The 26972-nt window shown below is 39.5% G+C and overlaps 1 protein-coding gene across 19 annotated transcripts in view; it reads left to right on the top strand.

Annotated features, from left to right (window-relative positions):
* LOC126874421 (uncharacterized) overlaps nucleotides 1–26972 on the top strand; it is a 171172-nt gene that overhangs the window by 132595 nt on the left and 11605 nt on the right. For 5 of the 19 annotated variants that reach the window (XR_007692789.1, XM_050636452.1, XM_050636456.1 and 2 more), the window contains 15 exons: nucleotides 1753–1815; nucleotides 3244–3406; nucleotides 10998–11123; nucleotides 13880–14050; nucleotides 14752–14908; nucleotides 17927–18072; nucleotides 18991–19044; nucleotides 19388–19456; nucleotides 21869–21958; nucleotides 22542–22604; nucleotides 23726–23951; nucleotides 25572–25682; nucleotides 25778–25885; nucleotides 26089–26271; nucleotides 26443–26542. Coding sequence is in view for 18 of the 19 variants with exons in the window: in XM_050636452.1 (XP_050492409.1) it covers nucleotides 1753–1815; nucleotides 3244–3406; nucleotides 10998–11123; nucleotides 13880–14050; nucleotides 14752–14908; nucleotides 17927–18072; nucleotides 18991–19044; nucleotides 19388–19456; nucleotides 21869–21958; nucleotides 22542–22604; nucleotides 23726–23951; nucleotides 25572–25682; nucleotides 25778–25885; nucleotides 26089–26271; nucleotides 26443–26542 (1830 nt within the window). In the remaining variant the exon portion in view is untranslated. Of the gene's footprint in view, nucleotides 1–1752; nucleotides 1816–3243; nucleotides 3407–10997; nucleotides 11124–13879; nucleotides 14052–14751; nucleotides 14909–17926; nucleotides 18073–18990; nucleotides 19045–19387; nucleotides 19457–21868; nucleotides 21959–22541; nucleotides 22605–23725; nucleotides 23952–25571; nucleotides 25683–25777; nucleotides 25886–26088; nucleotides 26272–26442; nucleotides 26543–26972 lie in introns of all 19 variants that reach the window. The other 14 variants (XM_050636453.1, XM_050636470.1, XM_050636455.1 and 11 more) reach the window with 13 other exon arrangements.

Here is a 26972-nt window from a genome sequence, read left to right on the forward strand (position 1 = left end):
AAGACGTCAGCCTATTTATGTACGTAAATGCAAGTGTCACAAAGCTTTTACGGAATTTGTTCACGTTGCAACGTAGTTATCTGCATGTGTGATCTGTCTCGTTGGTCGAGGTAAACGCGAAAGTTTGCCGAGACTTGATGAATCGTAAAATCAGAGTGAAATCGACGACACGTCGGTTTACCGCGACCTTCGCGTAAAAACGAGACGAGAAGACACAGTCTGCCTTGATTTACACGAATATTATCTTCGTCATCGTTGGACGAAACGACACCGCGACTATGTCCGCGTCTTCTTCTTTTGTTTGTCTTGCGCGCGTTTCCTCTCAAACCGGAACGTTCGCATTTTCACAAAAATGAACACATAAGATTCTTGTCGTCCAAGGATCGAATGCACGCTCGAAATGCTTTGCGTATTACTTTCTACCGGTAGTTGCTTGCATACGTTTTTTCTCCGCCAGTGAACACACGCAAGAGTCGAAACTTGCCACAACTGAAAAATGAAGATATTCTTAATACTTTGCTGACCGATAGCTGATTAATCGGCTTCTTGTCGCTGACGCTTACCGACCGATAGCCTATTAATCGGTTTTTTGTCGCCGACGCTTACCGATCGATAGCATATTAATCGGCATTTTGTCGTCGACAATCTTTCTCATTATTTGAGCAGTAATTTGTTATTTAGTACCAAGATACCTTGCTCAGTTGCGTCAGTTGCGTTGTTTTGTAAGCTCCTACAGTTTTATATCAATTTGAAAAACTTACCGTTCGCGATGCACGAAAAGAATGGTATCGGAGAGAGTCTAAACCGAAACAAAGCCAGCGCCAGGGAGAATCTGCGCCTGAGCTGCCGGTCGGACGTGCGTATGCTGTTGAACCGCTAGCGGTCGGTAAAGTGTTGACAATTTGAATATGCTCACGTTGGAACAAAGCGTAGAACCAAAGAGGACGTGGTCGTACTTTTGAACCCTCCATCGGTATATTTGGTGGTTTTCGACTAGTAATTTTAAGTAATCTCGCATTTTTTCCATATCTTTGTTTAAATTTCGCTCTGCTTAAGAAAAGCTAACACGGTGAAACTATAGGATGATGTTGTAGAAACTGGGCAAAGTATACAAGAATTTTTGGGGATTTTTTGGAACACAAAAGTCTAAGGAAAGCTGCATGCCCTTAAACGACAGTATGTGCAGACGATAGGGTTAAAATCTTCGATCGGTTCGTTGATCGTTCAGAAATCTTGGAACTGTTTAAATTATATGTTTTTAATTATCTGTTAGAAGGAGGCAATTCCTTCGTATAGCTGCATATCGGAGGATAGCTTAGGTAACTTGGATCGTATCAGGAGATTTTGTTCAACTGCGTACGACGTTACCGAAATCGTTGATTTCCTTTTTGTTACGAATATAATACAATTTCCTCTGAAGTATGCATATTAATTTATATAAAATTGTACAAATCGTGGCTTAAAAATTAGCGCTCGTTCTTTTATATTTCGCGTCATGTACTGGTGTAATTCGTTAAATAAATAAATAAATAAATAACATGCAATACACGTAAACTATGTAACCAAGATTTAGTTCATGGAATCGACAAGTTACAAGTTTATCTTATTAGAAAAACCTTTTTCATTTCTACGAGATTTTTCTCATTCTAACAAAATACTCGAACTTTAGCATTTGAACAAATTTCATCGGTTTTATTATCAAACTTGTTACCATTATACAAGAGAGAATTTATCAATACTAATAATTTGTAGGTGTTATCGACGCTCCATTCACGTTGCATATCGTTGGAATTAAACCATGATCTGCTTGCCAATGTAAGGAATAATACATAAATGGAAATAATCTAATTTTAAGATCAACAGCACATCCAAAAGCAACAGTCGATAGCATGGTATTAATGTAACACAGCACCACTCCATAATATCTCAATATACTGCGAGGTTACCCTTTTTATATTATAATTCTATTTGTCTGTAAAATTATACCTATTCTATCCTTATTATTATGTATAATATATATATATATATATATATATATATATATATATATATATATATATATATATATATATATATATATATGTATATATATATATATATATATATATATATATATATATATGTATATGTATATGTATATACATTACTTTACACATTTACGCATGCAGATACACATACATACATGCTACATCGAATATACTTAGTACCTTATGCATACATGTATTGGGTTGGCAACTGAGTGATTGCAGATTTTGTCATTACCACCTAATGGCAACTAATGGCAGATTTTGTCATTAGGTGGTAATGACAAAATCCGCAAACACTTAGTTGCCAACCCAATATATCAGCCTCCTTGGTAATGCAAAATAGATTCTGTCTTACCATTGTAGTATATACTATGGCATTTTAGCCATGGGATTCTGACTGAAATGCGAAAATGCAAAGATCTATCATCTTTTGTGTACAGTGGAGTCTGCGGGACATGGGTTATCCGAGTTCCGTTTAACCGATGTTTGAACTTTGCCACAACTGCACTCTTCCCTTTTTTTTCGAAAATTTAACGTAAAGAGCACAAAACAGTAAATAAACGACTATTGTTAATGCTCAAATGATCAAATAAATAGTAGGATTTATTGAATCAATTATATAGTTAATTCGTGTTAAATATTGGGTTGGCAACTAAGTGATTGCGGCTTTTGTCATTAGCTACTATTGACAAAATCCGCAATCACTTAGTTTCACCGATGTTCCGTATTATTCGAGATACTTTGAACTTTGTCAAAATTCCACTCTTCCCTTTTTTTTCGAAAATTTAACGTAAAGAGCACAAAAGAGTAAATAGGCGACTATCGTAAATGCGATTGATCAATTAAATAGTTGGATCGATTGAATCAATTAAATAGTTAATCAATGTTAAATATTGGACTTACAACTAAGTGATTGCGGTTTTTGTCATTATCTGGTATTGACAAAATATTGCCAACCCAATATATCTGTAATATTACACAATCAAAATGTTTCTTATGATCTTATTATCCGAGTTTTCGATTATCCGATAGGCTTGGTACGCTTGATAGGCTCGGTGCACATCAGCTCGGATAATCGAGACTCTACTACTGTCATTGCTATGTACATGTGTATAATGTCCCGTTTAATATGTGTCCCTTTCGCCTCAACTACCACTTGTCGTATCAGTCGATTATGTCAGACGAGTAACGTTTCGACGTGCCATCTGTGTTTTAGACGGCGAAGAACTCGACTTCCGGAAACAGCGGATACTACGTCGGAGGAAGCAGCACCCTGCCACGCGGAGGCCAACTAATGAGAGCGTACAGTCCTGCGGCGTCGTCGGTAGTCGGAGGACCCAATGCAACGCCTACTCAACCGAAACCTCTCGCCACTCCAGGTACACGAAAATCCGCGATACTCGAGACTCAGCCTTAGAAAGCCGATCACGCTAGGTCCACTGTCCACGAAGCGTCCCGCGCCTGTCTAATAAGCGTATTAACACTAGAACTACCGATAATTAACAGGAAGATATTTCTATCAAAACCAGTGAAAATGACTGGTCTTTAAAAAATACCTAATAATAGAATATTTTTATATTTATTGATTCATTACTCTCTTACGGAAGGAATTACATGTGTAATATCGAAAAATAAGGATAGAAATTTTTTTTTCGATTACTTACAATTTATTAATATTAAATTGAATATACAAATATAAATTGGACAGAGAACGATATTTAACGGAAACTAAATGCAGTACTCGTATCTATATCAAATAACTTTACAGTTATTTGACCACTCTCGTTACAACGAATCTAACACACACACTCTCTCTCTCTAACAACTCTATCAATTCTCACGACTCTACTCTTCGACGACTCAAAACAATTAGCTCTGATCTCCGCCAATACACTCCTGCCCGGTCGTGCTCGTTCTTGCTCTCGTCCTCTCACACACATACACACTTTTCGGCTCACATACTCTGGCCTCTCGATTGCTATTCCTTGAAATATGAAACCGTACCTCTATTTTGACGCTGCTTATCCTTTCTCGCGTCGCTGTTACTAGGCGCTCTTGGATGTAAACAAACCACGAAAGACGACGTACACGGTTTTTTTTCTATTTTCAACCGACCTCTAATTCAAATCTATTCTACGATATTACACATGTTACGTAGTACATTTTTGGTATTATTGGTCTATCTGGGGCCATGATCCCTAAACGAGGGTTGACACGTTTATAAAATTGTAAAACCAGTCATTTTGACTGGTGTGGTGTTTCTAGTGTTAGCATCTAGCGATCCAGCGATCGATCCGGAATTTTCCTGATAACCGATATCGTCATATCGAAAAATTGGAAAAACATATGGCAAGTTGTAGAAAATGGGGAAACTGGTTAATTGGGGTTCGATAAACAGATTACAGCACCCTTTTACACTGACATGTACCAGTCATTTTGACTGGTATTGGTACAAGTAGCCTTGATACAAAATTAGCTTCAGTTTGAATACATAAAAGACAAAATAAAATTCATTATATTGTTCTTTTAGTTATCGTCGCGAAAGTTATTACATCATTGCGGAAAAAATATAACATGAAGTAGGAATTTTAAAATGAAATTGTAAAACCAACATTTTTCTTTGTTATTATCAATTAGTGTTTACCTGGAATTATTGCCAATTAGTTGCACCACTTTTTCTGCCTTTATAAACTACAGTATATAATGAAATATACGAATTTAGTGGTGTTGAAATTAATTAAAAAGTTACACTGTCAGTTATGGGTAATTAAAGTTATTGGATTGGCAACTAAGTGGTTGCGGATTTTGCCATTATCACCTAACGATAAAATCCGCAATCACTTAGTTGCCAATCCAATATAATCGAACGATAGCAAACTGTAAAAGAATATTGAAATGCATTATGAATTTTTAATTTCACCATCAAGTCCTGTTATTTATCTTTAATCGTCGTTAATGTTTTCAATTTTACCTATATTTTTTTACACTTTTAAATACTTTCAATTTTACTTTTTCTATAAACAATACGTGCAATCATTAAAGAAAATCACCACCGCAAAATGTACTTCACCGCTTAAATCATTTTTAGACTCGTTTGTTTCTTAAGTAACGAACATTAGTGCTCGATACTTGGAAAAATTCGACGTGCACAGCGTTATAGATTGGCTTGGCGGTTGGCTAAGTGTTAAGACGATTGTCTACAGATATCTGTCACAGCCAATCTTTTTGCGCTGCGGATTTTCCAACAAACACGGACTTGGCGTAAACTTACAATTACCTTTACTGTACGTTTTATGAACTAAACAGCAGCGTAGACGTATCGTCGTCTCCAATAGACGACGCTTACGCTTCTATGAAACGACGCTTCGTGATCAGTGGACCGGGCAAGTTCTCGAGGATGAGAATCGCGTGGTTTCGGGAATCGAGTCTCGAGCGTCAATTGGTCGCTTTTCCTCCTGCCTGTGCTTGTCATGTTTGCTCCATGCTTGCACCACGCTCTCCCTTCAGCTTCAGCCGACTTACCACGAAGAATGCATCCGCCCGACGACATTGCAACGATTCTCGTCGTGTGTTCGGACCTGCAGGTGTCCGGAACGACATAGACGGCTGATTAATTCCTCTGCTCGCTGCATTCTCCGCACGCTGTCACTCGTTTCAATCGGATTTATTTTAACCGTCCGATGCTCCTAACGTTGCTGCATACTCGTTGTTACTCGTCCTTCACCTCGCTTGTTACTAAAAAAACGCTCGATCGTTCCTCTTCTCTGTGGCGGTCGAACGAGTCTCGCGTTGCCTCCGTTGCAACGATTCGGAGGAGGTGACGCGAAATATACAAGTACACAGGGTGTTCCTCGCAACTAGGCCAAACCATATGTAAGTTTCAGACGATGGAATATAGACGAACGTTTCGCTAAACACGTTTACAGCGATTAAAGAGATTACTTTCTCGTAGACATTTCTTTCAAACCGTTCCAATGTTTTGCTTAATGAAATCTTTTCCTATCTTCCACTATTTCTATGTTATGGTTTGATCTAATTACAGCAGTCGCCGTGTACGTTGGCTGAGGAAAGTATTTGAACGCTTTTAAAAAGCTTTTACGTCTATAAAACTCGAGTCTCGTAACAATGCTAAATGAAACTTCGAAATGTCTCGTACGATACACGCAATGTACAGAGCGTTTCAGGACACGTTGGGACCACGATTCAGCAGACTAAAATAAAAAGAAACTTCCGTACAAACATATGTGTATGCTCGGTACGACCTTGTTTTCCAGTTACAGCTCATTTCGTGTTCTAATAGTTGCTTATATATCGTCAGAGAAACTGCTTCAAGCCACAACTTCCAGTTTCAATACAAACGTGTATACGTCGTTTCATGGATTTTCAACTCGTTTGAACTGACCTGGTCTTGGACGAATTTGTCAGTGATTTTAGTCGACGTGTGACAAAGTGTTGAAACACTGTCAACGTTCACTGTGACGTTTTATTATAAACTACGGACTTTAAAGCAGCGAATTCAAGCTTGGAGATGAAGCTAGCCAGGATGTGGGGCCAGCACGACCCATCCATTTGTCGGGAAACAGTCGGCCCAAGTAACGTTTTAGGAGCTGCATGGCACAACAACCACATACGTTTTATCATATCCATCACGTGACATTCAATCTCGTCGTATCTGCACGAAAGTCTGTTCCGTGGAAAAATAAAGTTGTGACTCGAAAACAAGGTCATACGGAGCATGTACGTTCGTACGATCCTTATTCCCCTCATTTTAGTTTACTAAATCAGCTCCTGCAGTACTTGTCACGTGCTGTAAAATGCGCCATATTCAGAGACCAGATTGGGCAACTAAGTTATTGCGGGTTTTGTCATTAGGTGGTATTGACAAAATCCGCAATCACTTAGTTGCCAAGCCAATATTACCAAGCAAATTTCAAAAGCTTTTTACGAATATCTCGGAAATTAAAGCCGAGCAGCGGTAACATATATAGAAAAAAATTGTTCAGAATGACGAGTTTGACGAGGTATTTCAACGTAGTTGAAATTGGTGAGCAGACCACGCTCTAAATATTTGTCATATTTATATTTTTATTCAAATGATTTTGATTACGAATGGCCGTTTTCTTTATCAATGGCGGACAATTTTTCAATGGTTATCGGTAACCAAACTAACGATTTAACCAAAAAGAACGTTAATGGTTTATCGATACCAGCATTCAAAAAAAAATTTTAATCTTTTATGATGGTTATTCGTAATCGAAACAGTTGAGGCTTAACCCATTTTCAATTGTTTTCATTAACACTTTGACTATCACGTTCCTAAAATTGTAAAAATTGAATGAAAAATGTCAGTTAGGGCATTTTGAATATAACCGATAAATAGAAGATACTTTGAAATAAAAAGTGCCCCATTGAACAATCAAACATTTTTATTAGAACATCAATAAAAAAAAATGAGAAGAAATCTTGCATCTAACGGTGCACTGTGTTAAGGGGGTATTCTGGTCTAGAAATTTGAAAAAATCGAAAATTTTTTCCATATTTCCAAAGTTTAGACATTCAAGAATATGCCCTTAAAAGGATTTTTCAAAATTTCAATTATTTTATGAGTTACAGCCATTTTTGTAACGCAGCATCTGCTTCGGTCCAACCGGAACAAATGAACAGTAGACGGTAGACGTTGTCCGAGTAAACTTGTCTCAAAACTTTAAACGCGTTTTTCTCGAAACTACTTTTTTCGAGTTGGCGTGCACGATATCTCAAGTTCTAATGAACCGATTTATTATAAATTTGGTCTGAATTTTCCTTATATACTCCTCTATCGTCCGGACTACGCTTAGCTCAAAATCTTTAATATTACTATCTTTAAACGTTCGGAATTGTCAAAAAAACGTGCGAATTAAGAAATTTTGTTTCAAACGGCCGTCATTTTGTGAAAAAATGTTGTATTGACTTTTCCAAGATTCAGACGATAGCGGCATCCATACTAATTAAGAATCTGTTCGCTTTTTTTGTTTCAAATGACCAGAAGGGTTGATATCATGCACGCCACGACACCCCATTTTTTTGGCAGCACCCACTTTGCCAGCTCATAACTTTTTAAATATTGAGTTCTTTTTTTCAGTGAATTTTTTACGTAATCTCGAAATATCAATAAACAAATGCTAAAAGGGAGGATAGCAAAAATATTTTTTGTTTCGCTTGTACAGAGCTTCAAAAATTCATGCCTCTAGACTAGAATACCCCCTTAAAACACTTCAAACATAAATGTGACTCATCGATACAATCTAGACAATAGGTGATCACCTTTTTGGTCCGATTCATAGCAATTTTTCATCCTAACTGTTTAACATTTTTTTATACCACTCTCTGCAAAATTTTCGTGCCAGGTACTCTTGCCCTTCTTTCTTCTGCATTTCGTGTCGCAATCTTTGTCGAATAAGTATATTTGACGGCTCTGGCGAATGGCACTGTGTAAGGTGCATTGCGAGTGCCATTCTAAAATCTGATAACTTGATTTTTAGTTTTGTTGCTTGTTTATAGAGTATCATCGCGTTTGAAATTGATGTATCTAACAATAACCCTAAAGCTAATTTTATATACCACTCGAGGGTTCTTCTTTGTGGTGTAGAATATGCTATCATTTGATCCGATAAATCTACAGCACATTTTCCTCTCTTGTAATCTACACTACCATTGGTTTATCGCAGACATAATTTTTTCTGCGGATCTGTACCATTTCAGCCGAATGTTTCGTCGAAATCATAAAAATGATCCTAATACTGTTTACTAATATCTTCTACACGTTTCAACAATATATTCCGCACGTTTTGCCTACAACGAAATAACGGAAGCGAATGGTTTGTTGAAATAAACGAAGCCTTGTTATAATATGTCGCTATCAACTGTTACCGAGGCGTCACGGTGGTCACCCGTGACCACCAATAAGATAAACGGTCCATTGGGGAAGAATGTTGTCTTACATCATCAATTTATCATTATTTTGCCATTATATGCTTTGAATAATAAAAATACTCTCGTGGCGTCCTGAGCGAAACATGTGATTTCTGCGTGGCGGTCAAAGTGTTATTTAGCAACGACTCCCATCCATTTGAATAAAAACTCATTTCTGCTTGATGATTCTGTGGCATACAATTTTCAAAATAACCGTGTCGCTACAGGAAAAGCTCGTCACAAATGTTGGAATACTTTCCTCAGCTTGTATACTCGTTCGCATCGTTTGATGGAAAGTAACGCACCGATCCAACGCTTTTCGTCCCTTGCGGATGCAAGCACCGAATCCTTGTGCAATGTACACGCGCCGTCCGTGAGATCGGCGATCGCGTGAGGTCGTCTCGATTGCGCGAACACGTTCGTCGACTCGAGTCCCGACTGTCGTCTGACAAACTACGATCGACGACCATCCGCTTCGCGCCTTTGCTACGACGCCCTGGAAAAGTGCATAATACACAAGCAATCTTGGAGTAACGACGCTTTAAAGGGAAAAAGCTGTTCGTTTGTGACATCTCATTAAGAACAGTGTAAAATAGTGATTTATTCGTTACAATACATAAGATGCATTTTGTCACGCGTATAGACGAAGCATGTGTTACGAAACGCCCCATTTTAAAATCGAAAGTTAAAAACAATTAATATTTCCTGTTGGTTTTTTCATAAATTCGGTTACGTAGTTGTGAAGTAATTAGGTTGATGCACGATATGCGCCTGTTTCTCGTTATGAAATTTGACATAAATCGATGCATTCGATGATTAATAAGGAAGATTTATGATGAAAAATATAAAACTTCTTTATCGCGACGTTAATATATAATCAGAAAGTTCGTACGGTTTCTTTACGTAAACTTCAATTTGGAAAGATGGTTTCTAGAAATTAGCATTTTGGAGCGGTTTAAGACGTTTCCTGCTCCATCTAAGCGATTCTTTAACGCGTAAATCACTTTAATTACTTTAAGGAGAATTATAAATGAACAAATGTCCGACTTGTTTTATTGGAAAATTCATATTTCGCAATAACGAAACGAAATAGTTTTTGAGAAAGTTTTGTCGAACGACGTGGGAATTATTTTGATTAAATATACGACGTTTTAGAAATTCGAGTCTTGTCGTACAGAACGACGTTTCATATTCTCCTATCTAATAATAACAAATTAGTCGTTAGAGTAGAGCCTGCGTTATACGAACATCCGCTGTGTGAACGTTTTATTGTATGAAACGTACGAAAGTGACAGCAATAAAGAAGATGATAATGATGTGTCACCTAATTTACAGGCATTTACACGTCTGAAAACTGTGAGCTGTTTTCAAGCCCACGTAATTTATTCAAAAAAAGTTTGCCATCTAGCAGTTCGATTTCTTTAATTTCGTTAAAAGAAGGATATTGCCTTTTTGATTTTATATTCTACGTATGCTGTTACCTACAAACAAATTGCATTAATTTTATTTCATTCCATCTCAAGTATTAAATCAGACCGACTGCCAACTGCTGATCGTTTTGTCACGCAAAAATTCTCTTTCATCTGCCAATACCTTTGTCCTCCGATCAATTCGTATAACGTACGCTGTACAACGATCGCGTATAATACGAGAGAAAATTATATAGGCAAAACCTGTTTGCCCATGTAAAGGTACAATTTTTTTATAAAATGGGGCTATTTATTTATGCAGGAAACACAGCGTGTTATATAGAGCATCGATTTTCTCACGTTCGTCGTCTAATTCGCCAATATTCTCCGATTATTGGCTTGGCAACTAAGTGATTGCGGGTTTTCTCATTACCACCTAATGAGAAAATCCGCAATCACTTAGTTGCCAACCCAATATTTCCGAGTCGCGATACCGTGCACTTTTACCAGTCGCGAACTAGCAAAGGAACGAACGTCGGGCAGAAACGCGACGTACACCGGACCAGCTGGGTACATTGGTTTTTGTTTGGTTTTCCGGATGGTTGGATAGGTGGTGGCGGGGTGCCGCCGGCCAAGCCGCTTCGCAGCTACCAGTGTGGTAAGAGTCCCCTTGGAAGCCTCGGGGGCTCGGCTCGCTTCTCTAGAGACAGCTCGGTCTCCCTCTATAGTATAGCAGGTCAGTAGTAGCCTTAAAACAACCCTCTGGAAACCTCGGACCAGAGTTGGGCAAAATTGATTCGAACGACGAATAACAAATAAAGATGAGGAAATTTGAATTGAATGTTATTCGCGAATTTTATTTTATTTATTATATATATATATATATATATATTATTTATTATTTGTTAATGTATATTAATATACAGGGTGGTTGGTAACTGGTGGTACAAGCGGAAAGGGGGTGATTCTACGCGAAAAAAGAAGTCGAAAATATAGGATGCAAATTTTTTTTTTTTAATTTTTTTAAAAATCTACAGCGAGATCCGTTATAACGAGACGTGATAAAGTGGACGCGTACCGAGCGAAAATTCAAAGTCGATTTTCTCGAAAACAAAGCCTCGAACGAAAAATTTGTATTCTATATTTTCGACTCCTTTTTTCGCGTAGAATCACCCCCTTTCCGCTTGTACCAATCAATTACCAACCATCCTGTATATTATTTATTATATATTATATTTTACTTTCTATTTATTTCGACTGGTTGTGCGCGTAGAGATAACCAGACGAATATAATTACGCAAATTTTTAGTAATTTTGTTACTTACGGTTAGAAAATACGCTGACGAAATATAAATTGGTTAGAAAATTAGAAACTGAATTTTGGAATAATTTGTTTCTCGAGGTTAATGTGCAGTAAAAGGATTGGCATCTGTGAACGACTAGTCTTGATGCAAAATGACACATAACGAGGTATCGATGAATAAATTTCGAATAATTTATTTGTCTAGATAAAAGTCTACTCGAACTATGCCCAGCTCTGCCTCTCGGTCCTTTTCAGTCGATCGCGACCGGCTCTCTGCGTTAAGTTTGCCCGATTTTCGATCCGCGATCTTTCTCGATGCCAAACCCGATATTTCTCTCTCTCCGGTGGCGTGGCTCGTTCGAAGATCGAAACTGTGTGTGGAGAAAAGAAAACGAGGTCGAGGGTTTCCGTATTGGGTCGTTAGACAATACGCGATCTCGTGGTCGCTCGGATTCGTACGCCAGAGTTGACACGGATGGATCCGCTGGCAAGAAGATTCACAGCCGGTAGAAACTCGGCTACGAACCGAGGGGCGAGGAACTCACTGTTTTATCGAGCAAAAGTGAAAAATATATTTCCAGTTTGACGAAGTATATTTTCGAGAATGTTATCCATCTCGATATCCAGCTTGTTAACTGGGCCATATTACGCAGGAATCCTGCAACCCCCAAAATAAGAACGAATTAGATAAAATTGTGATCTGTAATGTGAATAATTTTGCGATCTCTGGTTTTGCAAAACAACTCTTGCATTATAAAATTATTGAAACTGTCTCATTTTAGGCTCGTCGGTTATTTTGCAGAAAACTTGCAAACTACTTGGCTGAGAGTGAAAGACACGCAGCATCGGTTCTTCATCCTTTTGATACGATAAACGTAAAGAAACTCACTCGAGGCAATCAATTTTAACACTTTACTTTTATTTAACGCTTTAATTTTAACACTTTATTAATCGGTTTTTTGTCGCCGACGCTTACCGACCGATAGCCTATTAATCGGCTTTTTGTCGCCGACGCTTTCCGACCGATAGCCTATTAATCGGCTTTTTGTCGCCGACGCTTACCGATCGATAGCATATTAATCGGCTTTTTGTCGCCGACAATCTTTTTCATTATTTGAGCAGTAATTTGTTACATAATACTAAGGTACCTCGCCCAGTTGCGTCAGCTGCGTTGCTTTGTAAGCTGCCACAGTTTTATACCAATTTGAAAAACTTACTATTCGCGATGAACGAAAAGAATGGTATTGGGGAGTCTAAACCGAAACAGAGCCGGCGCCAGGGAGAATCTGCGCCTGAGCTGCCGGTCGGACGTGCGTTTGCTGTTGAACCGCTAGCGGTCGGTAAAGTGTTAACATTATACTTTTACGCGTCTGTCAATATGCTGATCATACCGAAACTGAAATTGCCGAGTAATACCAGCCAATAGACAATTTTAAATAATATTAATTATACTACTAGACGAGCCATTAAAAAACACGCAGAAACAACAAAAAGAAATAAAGTATAGGAAATAGCTGCAACAGTGATAAAGCTACTTTTCTTTGAAATTAAAAACTTCACACTAAATTCACTCCATTTCAGATCGTTGAAGGTTGATAGGTTTTTGCATAACATTGCCCAATTGACTCTGAAGATTTTGACTATGGAGGCGGTTTGGTCGCAACGGAATGGCTTCGAAAGAGAGTGAAAGAGAAAGAAAGAAAAAGAGAGAGGCCCTGAGATTGGCATTTTTGAGATTCGGTCGAACGAGACGCGACCCCTTGGAACACTCTCAAAGTATCTTGCAATGTATACGTAACCTTCCCCATGTGTGGTATACAGTATCTAAAGTAGAGCATCGCCGTCAACCCCATGATATCGTGTCCGATCCTATTATCACCAATAAAAATTCGTAGAACTCTTTGACATCCCATAAGAAGCACGTTCGAAGTCTGCATAGTCTGGATCAAGGTATAGCGAAATCATCAGATTACTTCACGATGCTGCTATACCTTGTACCTGGATAGTCCATTTTCTCTCTTGACCCCATCGATACCGATAATAATCTTCGTTCTCGAATCGCGATACCCATAAATGCAATTTAAAATTTTCTCCACCCGCTAAACTACGAATTTATTAAAATAATTTTCGGTTGCATAGGCGGATCGTTTACCCTCTACGTGGTTGTACTAATCCTTGCGATTCTACAGATCGATTGCACGGGGAAAGCGGTTATATGAGCAGTCCAGAAAGAGGTGGAGGAGTTGGCTCTGGAACTGGCAGATATCCACCTGGTCCTTACAGCGCTGGCAGCAGCTACGAGGACCCGTACTATTCGCAGTATTCGGGAACAGTGACACCGGTCATCGACGAGGAAGCCAGGTAACCGGAGTTCCACGGACCACCGCTTCGGTCGTTTCATGTTGATTTTCTCATACTCTCTCGCTAATTTCTCAATATTTATACAGAATCTTCTCATATGTATACGTATAAAATAGACTGCGGTGGAAAGTATCCATTCGACTTTGCAATAGTATTTTACGAGAGTTACAAAGCTTACGGAGAGCGTAATATTATTTTAGCCTCGTGACGAATACTATTAAAATTATCAATTGAAAACGGGAACGAAAAAGAGTAGTTGCAAGCTGAACTGAGCCTTTTCCAAAATTTTGTCAAGCTGCTCTACAGCAGCATACTACTTGAACAAGGTATAAAGGTAGTTACTTTGAACGTGTTCTATAAAAAAAAAAAAGAAAACCTCTTCTATTCGTCTTCATAATAATTATTAAAAACTCGTTGATAATTCGTGAAAGTAAAAATTGAGAAACTATTAGACACCAGTTATTTTAGACCACCTTATGTTTCAATCGTAATCGTTCGTTTTTGCTACTTTCGTTCGTTTAACTTCCTCCGAAGCCCAGTCTATCCGACAAAAAAAAAAAAAAAAAAGAAAAAGAAAGAACCACAAAAAGCGCGTGCGACGAGATACATCGTATCAACGACGTAAAGCAAAAGTTGGTCGTGGCGATCTCGAATTCGACTTTCGTGGATGGCTGATAGCGCGGATACGTATATCTCTGTTGTGGGTGGTGCAGCGATACGGAGCTGTTGGAGGAATCGTACAGCCTTTACGGTGTGAAACCGCCAGGCCGTCCGCCATCCGGTCCTCCGCGATCCCCGTTTCCTCCAGGGGCACCGCCACCTTTGCCATCCGGTGGCCAGAGCTACGACGCTACTCGGTACTCAGCTACCTTCTCTAGTTTTCGATAGAACCGCGACCTCAGACCTCGAAATTCTCTGTAAATGGAGATGCTGAGTCTGACCGTGACCGGTTGTCTCTACTTAAGCTATATATCGTCTGGTCAGAATATACGAATGCGCTTGCGAACGCGTCGCACAGTGGCACAAATTTTACCGATCGTCGTTTCGAGTCACTTCGACAGAAATTATCAGCTTGGTCCAATTGTATTCTGATAAATCGTAATCGTTATATTGGCTTGGCAACTAAGTGATTGCGGATTTTGCCATTAGGTGGTATTGACAAAATCCGCAATCACTTAGTTGCCAATCCAATATTATTGTACGTGTCGTCACGTCGTAATAAATTGCGACGAGTAATGAGACGAACTGAACGTAGATCTCATAGATCATTTAGGCGTTGAATATTCACCATGTGTTAGAAAATTTCTGTATTTTCGTCGCTGTATTCGCTTTCTCGTCGTTCTATGTTTCGTTGATCATCCGGTAATTGTCCATCGTTCAATTTGGCCACTGTGCGTCGCTCTTGTCGTGATGGTCAGCCATAGATACGACGACTACCGTTCCCAGGGGAGAGGAAGCAATCGATATGGTAGGTGCCTTGACAAATTTATCACGGCAGAACGGAGGATCGCGAGAGAGTAACGACTAGGGAAAGTGAAAAGCGCGCTGGCTTCCCTCTAGGCTCCCTTAGCCGAGTTATTTATACTCGTTCGTCGTTGCTATTGGCGCCTGGTGGATAATATTCCACGATATATCAGCCGTTTCGAGTTCATCGATCGGTATTCCCGTCGATTCCATTGACCTGAGGAAACCTCGCCTCGAAATCCACGTATAATACCTCCGTTCACGGCTATTGAAAAACTCGCACTCTGCCCAGGAATGGTCGTCGTTCGTTCAATGCATGTGTTAGTATGCGTCGAGGCATGCATGGAGAACGATAAGTTATGTTCCATATAGAAACGCAAAATTCGATACGGTCCTGCGTTTCTCATAATGCTCGAGTTTATCAGGTACACGCATATGGCGGCGCATTTTCGCCCAAGTTTCTGGACTGCTGTTATTTACACAAATATTAATATTTATTATTATTAGATTATCTGGAAAGTTCCTATCGCTTTAGAAGGAGACAATAGATGCGAAACATTTTTATATTATATTTTATTGCACGTATTAATATACTGCACGTAATGCAAAATCGATCATACGATGTAAATTGTAGGATAAAAATAGTAATGGATCAAAATAATATAAAAGAAAAAACGTTGTGCATCTATTGTTTCCTTGTGAAACGAAAGAAACTTTTCGGACGACCTAATAATATTTAGCAAATATTTTCGATTCTAAACTGTTGCTCTTACGAGATGCTGACTTATATATCCTGTTGCTTATTTTACGAGGATATAAACCGGACAATAGCGTTTGACAGGATACTCCAAGTGTAAAACGCTAAGCTCTTTTAGGTCAGGCAATTTTTGTACAAAATTTGCTGTAACACTTTTTACAGTCAAACTTTCAGACTGTATTTATACATATTTTGCTAAAATCTACCTAGTTTTTTTGCCGCGAAAAAATATCAAAATCGGTGGTATTACATGCCCACGTACACATTGCCATCGTGGTCCATAATTCCAGCCGTTTTACTATAGTTTGAACAAAAGAAAAATCTCGATAATTAGAAAAATGGCTGCACTATGAAGTTCCATCATTTGATTTTCGGAAGCTTAAGGAAACAGAAGAAAGAAAGGTATTGAATTCGTCCTAGTTCAGGCCACAACGACGCACACATGCATCGAAAGTGCACAGAAAATTTGAAGCCACGTTAAGAAACATAGATCGGAGAAAAACGTGTTTGAAATTTCTTGTTACCAATAACAATCGTTCGTATAAAAGCTTCTCGAACAGTATACGTATAACTTCGTTAGTTGTAGGAGTTCAGACACAGACTTTCCCATACATACATTTCTGAAATTATATTCTTTGAGAAAATGCAAAAAGAAAGCGATCCTTCTTAACTTCAATTAATTGCACATATACTTACGAAAGGTTTATATTCCTGAATTATAAGTAACACGATATTTAAATCAGCTCCACCTGTAACATAATAAGAATAATCGTGTCACATTCTCGATAAAATTTCGAAAATTTGTCGATAACCGTGCGTCGAATAAGAAAATTATACTTAGCTGGGAAGCTTTTCTGTTAGACACAAGTCAGCTATCGGTCCAGCAACTGTTCGAATGCGCCGTGTATTCCGCCGTGTCCGATCGAAAGGACGAGAATTTCGAGAAAATTGGCATCCCTTTCGTCCGGAAAACGGCTCTGCGCTGAAAATACGGATCGGTGGAATGTAGCATGCCGACTAGCGGTCGTAGAGAGAATGTGTATCTGAGCGCTTTTGTGTATAGCCTTCTGGTGACGTAGGCTTTAGAAAGATCGCGAGTTATGCGGAACGAACCTTGCACGCGATTCTCATTATCGTCAGTTGATATTTTATTATATCTAAGCGTACGTGCATCCTGTGGAACGCTTCTTTGGAAGATACTAAGCCCGATTAGATTTAGATTTTGTCTCATCCCATTCTCAGTTTCTGCAACATGCAGAAACCGGAACCACCCCACGGACAGCACACGATGTCTCAAAGACGTATGTACATTTCACGTCCGTTTCAAGCTCCACCATCCTACGACTTGATCGGAACGTTTTAATTTTTACAATGCGGCATTCGACTGTAATCAAACTACGCACAGCCTATGTATCTATGCGTTCTTTAAATTTCCCAATGCGTTACAAAAGACCAGGAATTATTTTATAATAATGTTGCTATTACCACTGAACTGCCCTGAATCTGCAACGCAGAACGTTCAAACTGCATCTTCGCTACACGTTTCCAGGACATTAATCGTACGTCTTTACGACATCCATAAACAGACTGTGTGCTGTCCGGGCCGTGGTAACAAACGCGTCGGTTAACCGAAATTTGCTCGTTCCTTGTCTAGGATAAGAGTAGAACACATGGAGAGACAGCTGGCGAACCTGACAGGTCTAGTGCAGAAGGCTCTGACCCACGCACCTCACACGAGTCCATCGCCTCGTGATTATCTACAAGTTCCAGCTGGACGCGATCCTTACGCGAGAGGACCAGGTACGTTATCTGTCCGCTTTCTCAAATTCTCTATTCACACTAACTGCAACATGTGCGTAATCTTTTGATCGTTAGACGCGCCACACCCGGTTTCTCTGTTGTCTGCGAAAGAAACTTTCGTCCCTTGGTTTCGCGTAGATTTTTCTTTTCATCGGTCCACCTCTTCCCATCATCATCTTCTGGCCAATTTATTTTCACAGTCTCTTGCGTTCACGCCATCCGACTCGCCTCGACGAGAATAATTCGTCTCGTCGAAACGAACGGATTCGCATTTCTTTTCCATTCGATCTTTCGTCGCACTTAGACACATTAGAAGCATTAGCTCGTTACGTTCAACGGATTTATTCTGCGACGCTTTACCGCCTATCCCGTTCTCTCTGCGTGAATGTTCGTCCGCCCCTTAGCTTTCTTCGTTTACGTCGTTCCTACGATCGTTCGCGTTTTCTCTCTCGATTTTCCTTCTTTAGATACCACAGAGTTTAAACGATACCGATTCCATTCGATTCGGAGGCAGCAGAACAGACGCCCGTGACTGTCTGCCAGGCTGCACCTTCATTAGATCTAACAATACGTTTTTGCGCCACGGTTTATGCAGTGACAGCGGTACGACGCGGTTCTTCCAAGTAATTCCACGACTGACTTCTCAGTCCTGTTATTTTTCCAAATTCCACGAATATAATTTCAATCTCATGTACATGCCAGGTGTGTTTTATTAACGTAAAATTAATTTTTCAAATATTCGTTGATGGACGTACTCTCCTTCTAACGATAAAACCATGTAATTAAAAAATTGTCTTATAATAAAATAAAATTAATTCTAACGCGACGTTACCGCTGCCACGTGTTGTAACGCGGTGTTTAAGTTTCCTGAACCCTGCTGTACAACTGCTTTGTTATTCCGACTGACGCACACACCAGGCGCCGGGGACGAGTTCGACAAACACTCTAGTTCCAGCTCTGCCTCATTGCCAGGTGTGTCTTCTTCATCTTCTTCTATCTTCTATTTTTCCGTCGAATCACTGTAACCGCTGTAATACATAGTTTATATATATATATATATATGTACTTATTCATACATTATATCATTATTGTTACTCATATATACTTATATTATTATTCTTAACATTATTTTTCTTCTACTACTTCTTATTCTTACTCTTATTATTATCATTACTATTGTTATTATTATTATCGTTATTATTATTGAAATTACTATTATATACTATATTACTCTATTACTACTTATATACATTTTATAATAGTGCCCTACGTTTAACCAATGTGATTAAAACGGTTCTCCTTTGTAAAATTCAAGTGTCTCAACCTGCCGTTACAGATGACTCGTACTTAAGGACTGACGTAAAACCACCAAAGTTAGGCAAAGGTGCGGTTCACAAAGTATACACGTTTCTCCTGTTTATCCATGCAACAAAAGCATCGTCGCCTTATTCTTTTTTTTGCCAGTAAATCGTAACACATAGCAGCGATTCGTGCACTGCACGCGCTTTCTCCATCTTTCTCTCTTTCTCTCTCTCTCTCTCTCTCTCTCTCTGTCTTTTTCGCGCGAGCGCCTACTTTCACCCTCAGCTTCTTTCTGACGTTTCTTTTGCATCGTTCTAGCATAATACGCGGCGCATCCTCCGAAGGCACTTGGCACCAACCTCCTTACTTTCGTCGTTATCGGTTTCTATAGAATCGACCGCGTCTAGAAAATCCTTAAACCGTTTCGATAAATACGTTTCGACATTTGTCCCGTTCGCTTGCAATCGGTTTTATTGGTTGACAATTAAGTGACTGTGGATTTTATCATTAGCTAGTATTGACAAAATCTGCAATCACTTCGTTGCCGACCCAAGAGCAACTATAAGCAAACTGCGGATTTTTATGCATTTATGGTACACTTATTTTCGATTTTACTCTGCTTTCTCCTTTCTTCGCGTTCTTCCTTACCTTCCTTTCTTTGTATATACACTACCGTGTATTAGTATTTGGACTTTGCACACTTGAGCTACAATACGATCAGAATATTCACAGTTTTATTATATTTCCAATGCTATGGAACATAATGAAGATACGCAACGTAGAAGAATACTTCTATAATGTTTATTGTTTGCTTCTTAACCGTAAGTGGAATCGACAGTTTTATCCAAGTGAAATCGAAACAAGGAATACGCGTCTATTAGATCGCGCATTCGCCTGTAATAAATAGTCGGTATTACAGAGACCTATATAACCATTTTTCGTTAAAATCTTGGCGTAGCAATCAAAATGTTTCCACTTGTACGTCTCAGACGATATGTCGTTGCCTGAGATAGGATCAGAGACGAAAATTGAGTAAAATTGTTGAGTAAAATATATTTATGTATACGTTTCCTTCACGTTCTATCTCTTGTACCAAAGGATTTATCTGTTAAATAAATAAGTAAATATTTGAAAGTGCAAAGATACATAGAATCCATATAACGTGAAAAATGTACATCTATAAAATATCAAAAGTATAGTAACTGTTACAATGTTTGGTAGGTAATTCTTACTTAGATTCACTTAAATTCCATTTTCTTCTTTAATTTAATTTTAACGTGAAAAAATATTAATTCGCATAAATATCCGCAGTGTGCTATAACAAGTTTTGCCCAGGTAACCATTTTTCTTTTCTTTTTTTTTTAACTCTCCGTATATGTGTCTGGTGATATCTCAGTATATAGCGTCAGATATATTTTTTTCTCTTATTTTCGTCGGTGGGATTTATGTGTTTCACTTTATGCCAGATGAAGGCTACAGACTTTTAAATTACAAGATCTTTTTCAAAATTCTGCTTAGAAATTGGAAACACGCAAGTGCTTTTCACTGAAAATTAACGTTGACTTTGTTTCGGCTTACATCGAGACGTGGGTCGAGATAGACCCAGGCACGGTTGACTGCGTGGGGGTAGCCGCGTATACACAACGTCTCATTTTAATGGATCCACTCAAATGTCTCCTAAACTGTACGTTATCCGAAAGAAGACGTTTCAAATAAAATTCGTTCTTTCAACAAATTCTGATCTCTAGGAAATCTCAAAGTGACGTTTGCTTCTTCAAACGGAACTATACATTTTTTTCATACACCGTTCGATATCTAGTTTTTAATTCTCCTGGAAAATGAAGGTATTAAAAGTGCTTAGTATAAAAGACATTTCAAAGTTAATTTCATCGAATCGAGTATAGGAAAAGTACGAAAAAAAGCATAAATATAAAAGCACGGTATTATCTTTGCTCGTCTTTCGTAGAAAGTTTCAGTTTTGTAAGATCAAAGCTAAAATATCACAAATAATTTAAATTCCACCTCGATGCTTTTTCCCCTAGAGATTTAAAATTGCATCGTACGTTGTACAAAAAGAATGTATATTTCCATCAAAAAAAAAAAAAAAAAAAAAAAAAAAAAAAAAAAAAAAAAAAAAAAAAAAAAAAAAAAAAAAAAAAAAAATACAAAGCCCAGCATTGCAAGATCCTCCCGAAAAAGTAGATTCGATTTGGAAAAACACCTTTTCGAACAACGTGTACAGTTTCGAAGAAATGTTCGTGGATCGATTAGAACGAAACGTTCTATGTCCGCGTATATGAGTTTAAGCTTTACGTTTCCTGTCCCATTGATGCACGAAAACTCGTCGCACTTACTTTCGGTTTACGGCTCGACGTTTAGCACCATTTCCTTTAATTTCGAAAGTTTGTCGCGCGCACGCCCGTCCGCTATAACCAAAAAGCCCACTTTAGCACGAGTATCGCAAGAAACATGCTCTGATCATCCTCTATTCCAGACAAGTCGGTGTCGTTTGAAAAGTCAGTGTCCTTCAGTGACGAGCCACCAGACATGAATTCCCCCAAGCAGCATTCCCCGCAGCACGCAGGTAATGGTTACCGCACATTCTACGAAATTATTATACGATACTTTTTCACTAAGCACGCTCCTCTCGGAGAATCGAGTTATTCTTCAATTCTTCAATCGAAGAGAAAAAGAAAAAAGTGGAGCGGCAGATGGAAGCAGAGTTCCGTTCGAACGATTAAATCGAACGAAAGCCTGTTTCGACAATGCGGAATCATGCGGTATATAGGCATTGCAATTATCATGGGAATTATAGTAAAATCCAACTGGGTCAACGACGTCCTTAGCTTAATCGCCGGCAGATGTCCCTAGTCGGCGAAGAAAATCGCTGACGATCTGTTCTTTCTCGTTACGCGGTCTGCCCGTAATTACAAATCGATCGGTAACGGTTTTGCAAACCGAGCGGATATCGGGCTCGTTCGATCCGAGCAGATTAAGGAACCGCCGATGTCGATTATCTGCAGCTCCGCCGTCTTTCTTTCTCTCAAACACCAAAGGTTAAAGATGTACTCAGAGAGAGAGATAAAAAAATATCCTTGTCGGAGTAGTTCATTACTAACGCAATAATCTCTAACGACTTCTCGTGCAATGCCTTCCATCACGACTAGCGGACACAAAACCAACAAAACCGGCGATCAAATCCTCCACGTTGCCGAGGATGTCTTCGCAAGGTAAACCTGTTTCGTGTTTTTTTACGCTTCCACCAACCCTTGTGTCTCGTTACTTCCACTTGTTCTTGTGATTAACCTTATTGATCGTTCTTTCTTCTTTTTACGCCTCTGCCCCTCTCATTCCTTCTCTATTTGTTTCGTTGGGTTTTTGGTCCGCAATTGTGTGTTTAAATATCCAGATACGGTGTATTATCCAATCGTTTCTGTTTTAATCGTTCGTGCACCTAGCCAATCACCGAAGAACACGGTTCTTCCGCTTGCGTGCGAAATTTCCGACAGTGCATTCGAGAACGAGATGATCGAAAAGCAGCATCGACAGATCCATTTTTTAAAAGCAACCAACAAGTTACACGTAGTAGGGTAAATGACGCTTTTCGACGCAACTCACGGCTCGATCGCACACTGTCTATAGATGGGTGATTGTCCTGGAACTCGAGAGGATAATTCAGAGGTAAAACGTCCTATAAGACGCATGATCGTTGATCGTCCACGATACCATCGTCCATACTCGTCCATTCGTTTCTTTCGTTCCTATCCCTTTGCTGCCCTCTGCACAGCTTTGATCGCCTAGTCGCCGATAAAATGGTGACGATAAAAATGACAGCGAAATTGTACAACTGGTCACTCGCCCCTCGTTCATATACTCGTGCACCAGTCCGCCCTTTGATCGTGCGAAAGGCGTCGCATTAACGAGTGACAGATGGCGCCAGCCGCTAAATCCGGCCGGCTGACAGCGCTCCCTACCTCATCCATAAATTGAAACGCGGTGACAGATAAGAATGTTACAAACATCATTTTTTAAATTTACCGTTAAATCTATCGTCTGCCACAATTATTGCCACACTATCATAGTTATTTTTACGGATCATTCAATCTCATTGATCGATCGCCACTGCCCCATTTTCAATTACGTTTCTTGCTACTGGCAAACTCGATCCGATTTGACTGGATCGCAAGGTAACAAGGATCAAAGGACGATGATCAAGCTGGACGATTTTCGCACGGTTTAACGGGCGGAAATGCCAACGCTTGTGCCCGTACATGTGAGCACGATGTATCGTGCGAAATCGATGAGAAGGACGAGAAACATGATCGTTGACGCTTGACCGAATCATTTTCAGAGAGAGACAGGCACAAGCCGACACCGCCACCGAAACCGGCAGCGTTGGTAGCTGGCCAATATGTTTATCGTGACATGGCGCTGACACCGGAAATGTACAACCAGCTGCGAGGTTTGCAGAAGAAGGCGAAGGACCTCAGGCAAGAAGTTAGAAATCTGAGACGCATGTCTCAGGCCCAGGCGCACACCATACGAGAGACTATATTGGATACGTTCATCACCATCAGGTGCGCAAAATGAAACAAGTATGAGAAGAGCTATGGAACTTTCTTCAAACTTAATCCAAGTGATTTATATATAATTGCAAGAAACATTTTCATTTATTGTATATCAGTCTAGTCGTGCTTTATCTTCATCATAATTACACGTATTTTTCATTCTCGTCGTGTTCTTTTTCTACACGGAGAGCGATCCTTCTATTGCTTTCTCGTGTGTAACATATATTTATTTATTTATTGCTCGATATCTCAGGCTTACATAGTTCCAAAGCCGACCACACACTGCGTGTGGCTGCGTTCTCGAGCGCTATACACGTGTAAATTCAGTGCACAAGTATGCCCAACGACCATATCGGTCGGTTATATAGCCTGCGCACGGCACAAGTATACTTGAAATGAATTCTACTTATGTTTATGTGTTTCTATATAAATATGTACTACGGCCATATCTGGTGCAGCCACACGTATTGTGGCATAGTCACCTCACTCCTTCTAAGTTTATATAAATTACACTACAAACGAAAAACTTACTAACCTTCACGTGTACGGTCGATTTCATTTAATTTCTCAAATATTGGTTGGCAACTAAGTGATTGCGGATTTTGTCATTAGGTAGTAATGACAAACCCGCAATCACTTAGTTGCCAACCTAATATTAACACGTTGAATGCCACGTCAGTTTTACAAGGTTTGGCTGTAGCGTCACGATGAATTTTTTATTATGCGATACATATAATGTTGAAATATTACCTACAAGAGATATGTTACGGTATATAATCATCATTAATGAATTTATCTCACTGAGGTCACTGGTGACCCACGTGGCGTTGTAGTGCAGTTTCGCTCGATTCACTTATTTTTGCGATTATCAATTATCTCATATTGTTTCTTCGCGTTGCTCAAATAATTGCTCCACGTTGTTACGTGCCGGGATCTACTGTCATAAACCATAATCCATCCCTCGGTCATACTTATTCGGACCTGCAATAATTCTAAAGAACCGCCACAAGATTTAGCATTGTCTACTTTACTGTCAAGGCCCTTTTTTTTTATATGTTTTATACTGCATTAATTTCGTCACACCATTGTAGTAACGATGGTAATAATAAAACATTTATAACTATTCACATTTGTTCAAATTATGTATTTCTACTAATCTTGGTACGCCTGTCATCGGTGACCCGCACGGCGCCACGGCAAAGTTGAGTGCGGGTCACTGGTCACCCCATGGCATTCAACGTGTTAAGCTTAAAAATTGCTTACTGATGTTTGCTGACAAGAAACTTGGTTGAGCCCCGGTGGATCTCTGGCTTTAGGTTTCGGTCAAATGTTATTTCATCCGCAACCAATCCTAACGCAAACGCTGCCATAGACGTTCAATTAATAAGTAAAATTCAAAATACAGTAGAGTCTACTCCGTACTTGTGCAATGAATTTGGATCTGTATGTCGTTCAAATATATAGTTACGTGCTTTACTTTGAGCAAATCCAAAGACTCATTCACATTCCTATTTCAAACACTCGTACCTCAGACGTATCTCTTCATCTTCTTGAACACGTATAATTATATTGTTAATAATATCGTTTAATATAATCATTGGCTATTTTTATTAATTTGTGTGGACATAGGACAATGTTACTGTCGTGCGGCGACGCAGCTTGGGATGCGGAGAAGATTCGACTGAGCCGCGAGGAAGACCTCTACAGGCAGGAGATGTTGAGGCTGGTAAAAGATCTAACGTACGTGTTTCATTTTATTCTCTCGTTTCTTCTCGTATCTCTTAGATGTATTCTCGTATCTCTACAACCGCTGACACATGATCTGCCGCTTTCAGCGAGCTGGAGAACACAGTGGAGGAACTACGTGGCAACGTCATAAACAGAAAGACAAGGGTCAATATGTCGGATGTGGAGAACATGGCCTTGATAATGAGCAAATCCAGGTAAAGGGAGAGAGAGAGAAAGGCGAGTTACTAAATTGGTAAAAGCTAAACGGCAGTTGCAAAAGCTTTCAACAACTAAACCTGTGTACTTTCAAGTTTGACTAATTTTATAACGTCACCATACACATCCATTCTCTTACTTTCAAAAGCAAATCCTATATTCCGATTGAAAACGATGTGACAGACCGCATTTTCTGTTTTAGCAAAACGGTGGCGGACCTGAAGGTGCGATTCCCGAGTCTTCAGGAAGGTATGAAGGGTTTATTGAGCTCTGAAATGGAGATGGTCGTACGAGCGGAGAAATTCCTGAAAGAAGAGCCAGAACGATTAGAGTCGGCGTTGAAGCGTTGCAAAAAGCTCACTAGTACCCTCGTGACGCTCAAACGGTAGGTAACATTGCTACGGTCCCTGAATACGGTCCACGTGAATTAGGATCATGTAAGCGCGCAACGAAAGATGCACAAAATTAACTGGGAAACGAGTGAGAATTATAAAGGGATAGAAGAAATTTGATATTGTGTTCGGCAAAACTAACTGGTAATCTGTATATTCCGCAGTTTGGCGTCGGTGCAAGAGCAGCGATTACCAAACGCAGCAGCGAGCGTAGACGCCGAGGAGACGCCACCGATAACACCGACCTCTGCTCAACATTCCAAGGTAACGCTTCATTTGCCCCGCTCGCTCGCTCGCTCGCTGTCTTTTATTTCTTTTTCTCTTTTCTAATGTCTCTGTCTATCTAATCTGGATCCTCGTTCGACTTCTTTCTCAGCTATTTCCGTTCCAATAATACCCGTTGCATGGAATTCCTGAAGAAAAAACCTATCACGATCCTGTGATCCAGTTTGTCGCGCTTTGGAAACCTCTCTGCCCCCTTCCGAGAAGGATGAAAAAAAGAACGAAGCGTTTGATTTGCGAAAATCTCAATGAAAGATCGCGTACCGTTGTTGATAAAAGGCACTCGACATGGAGCACAAACGCAACTTCGCGTTCTACGTTTCTTCGTGGGACGTTCGCGTGGATTGTGCCGAGAAATCTTTGCAAAGTCGATGCACGTGGTTCCCCTTTCTTCGTCGTGTTTGTACGATTT

This window comes from Bombus huntii, chromosome 16 (assembly GCF_024542735.1).
Source record: "Bombus huntii isolate Logan2020A chromosome 16, iyBomHunt1.1, whole genome shotgun sequence".
Lineage (NCBI taxonomy): Eukaryota > Metazoa > Arthropoda > Insecta > Hymenoptera > Apidae > Bombus > Bombus huntii.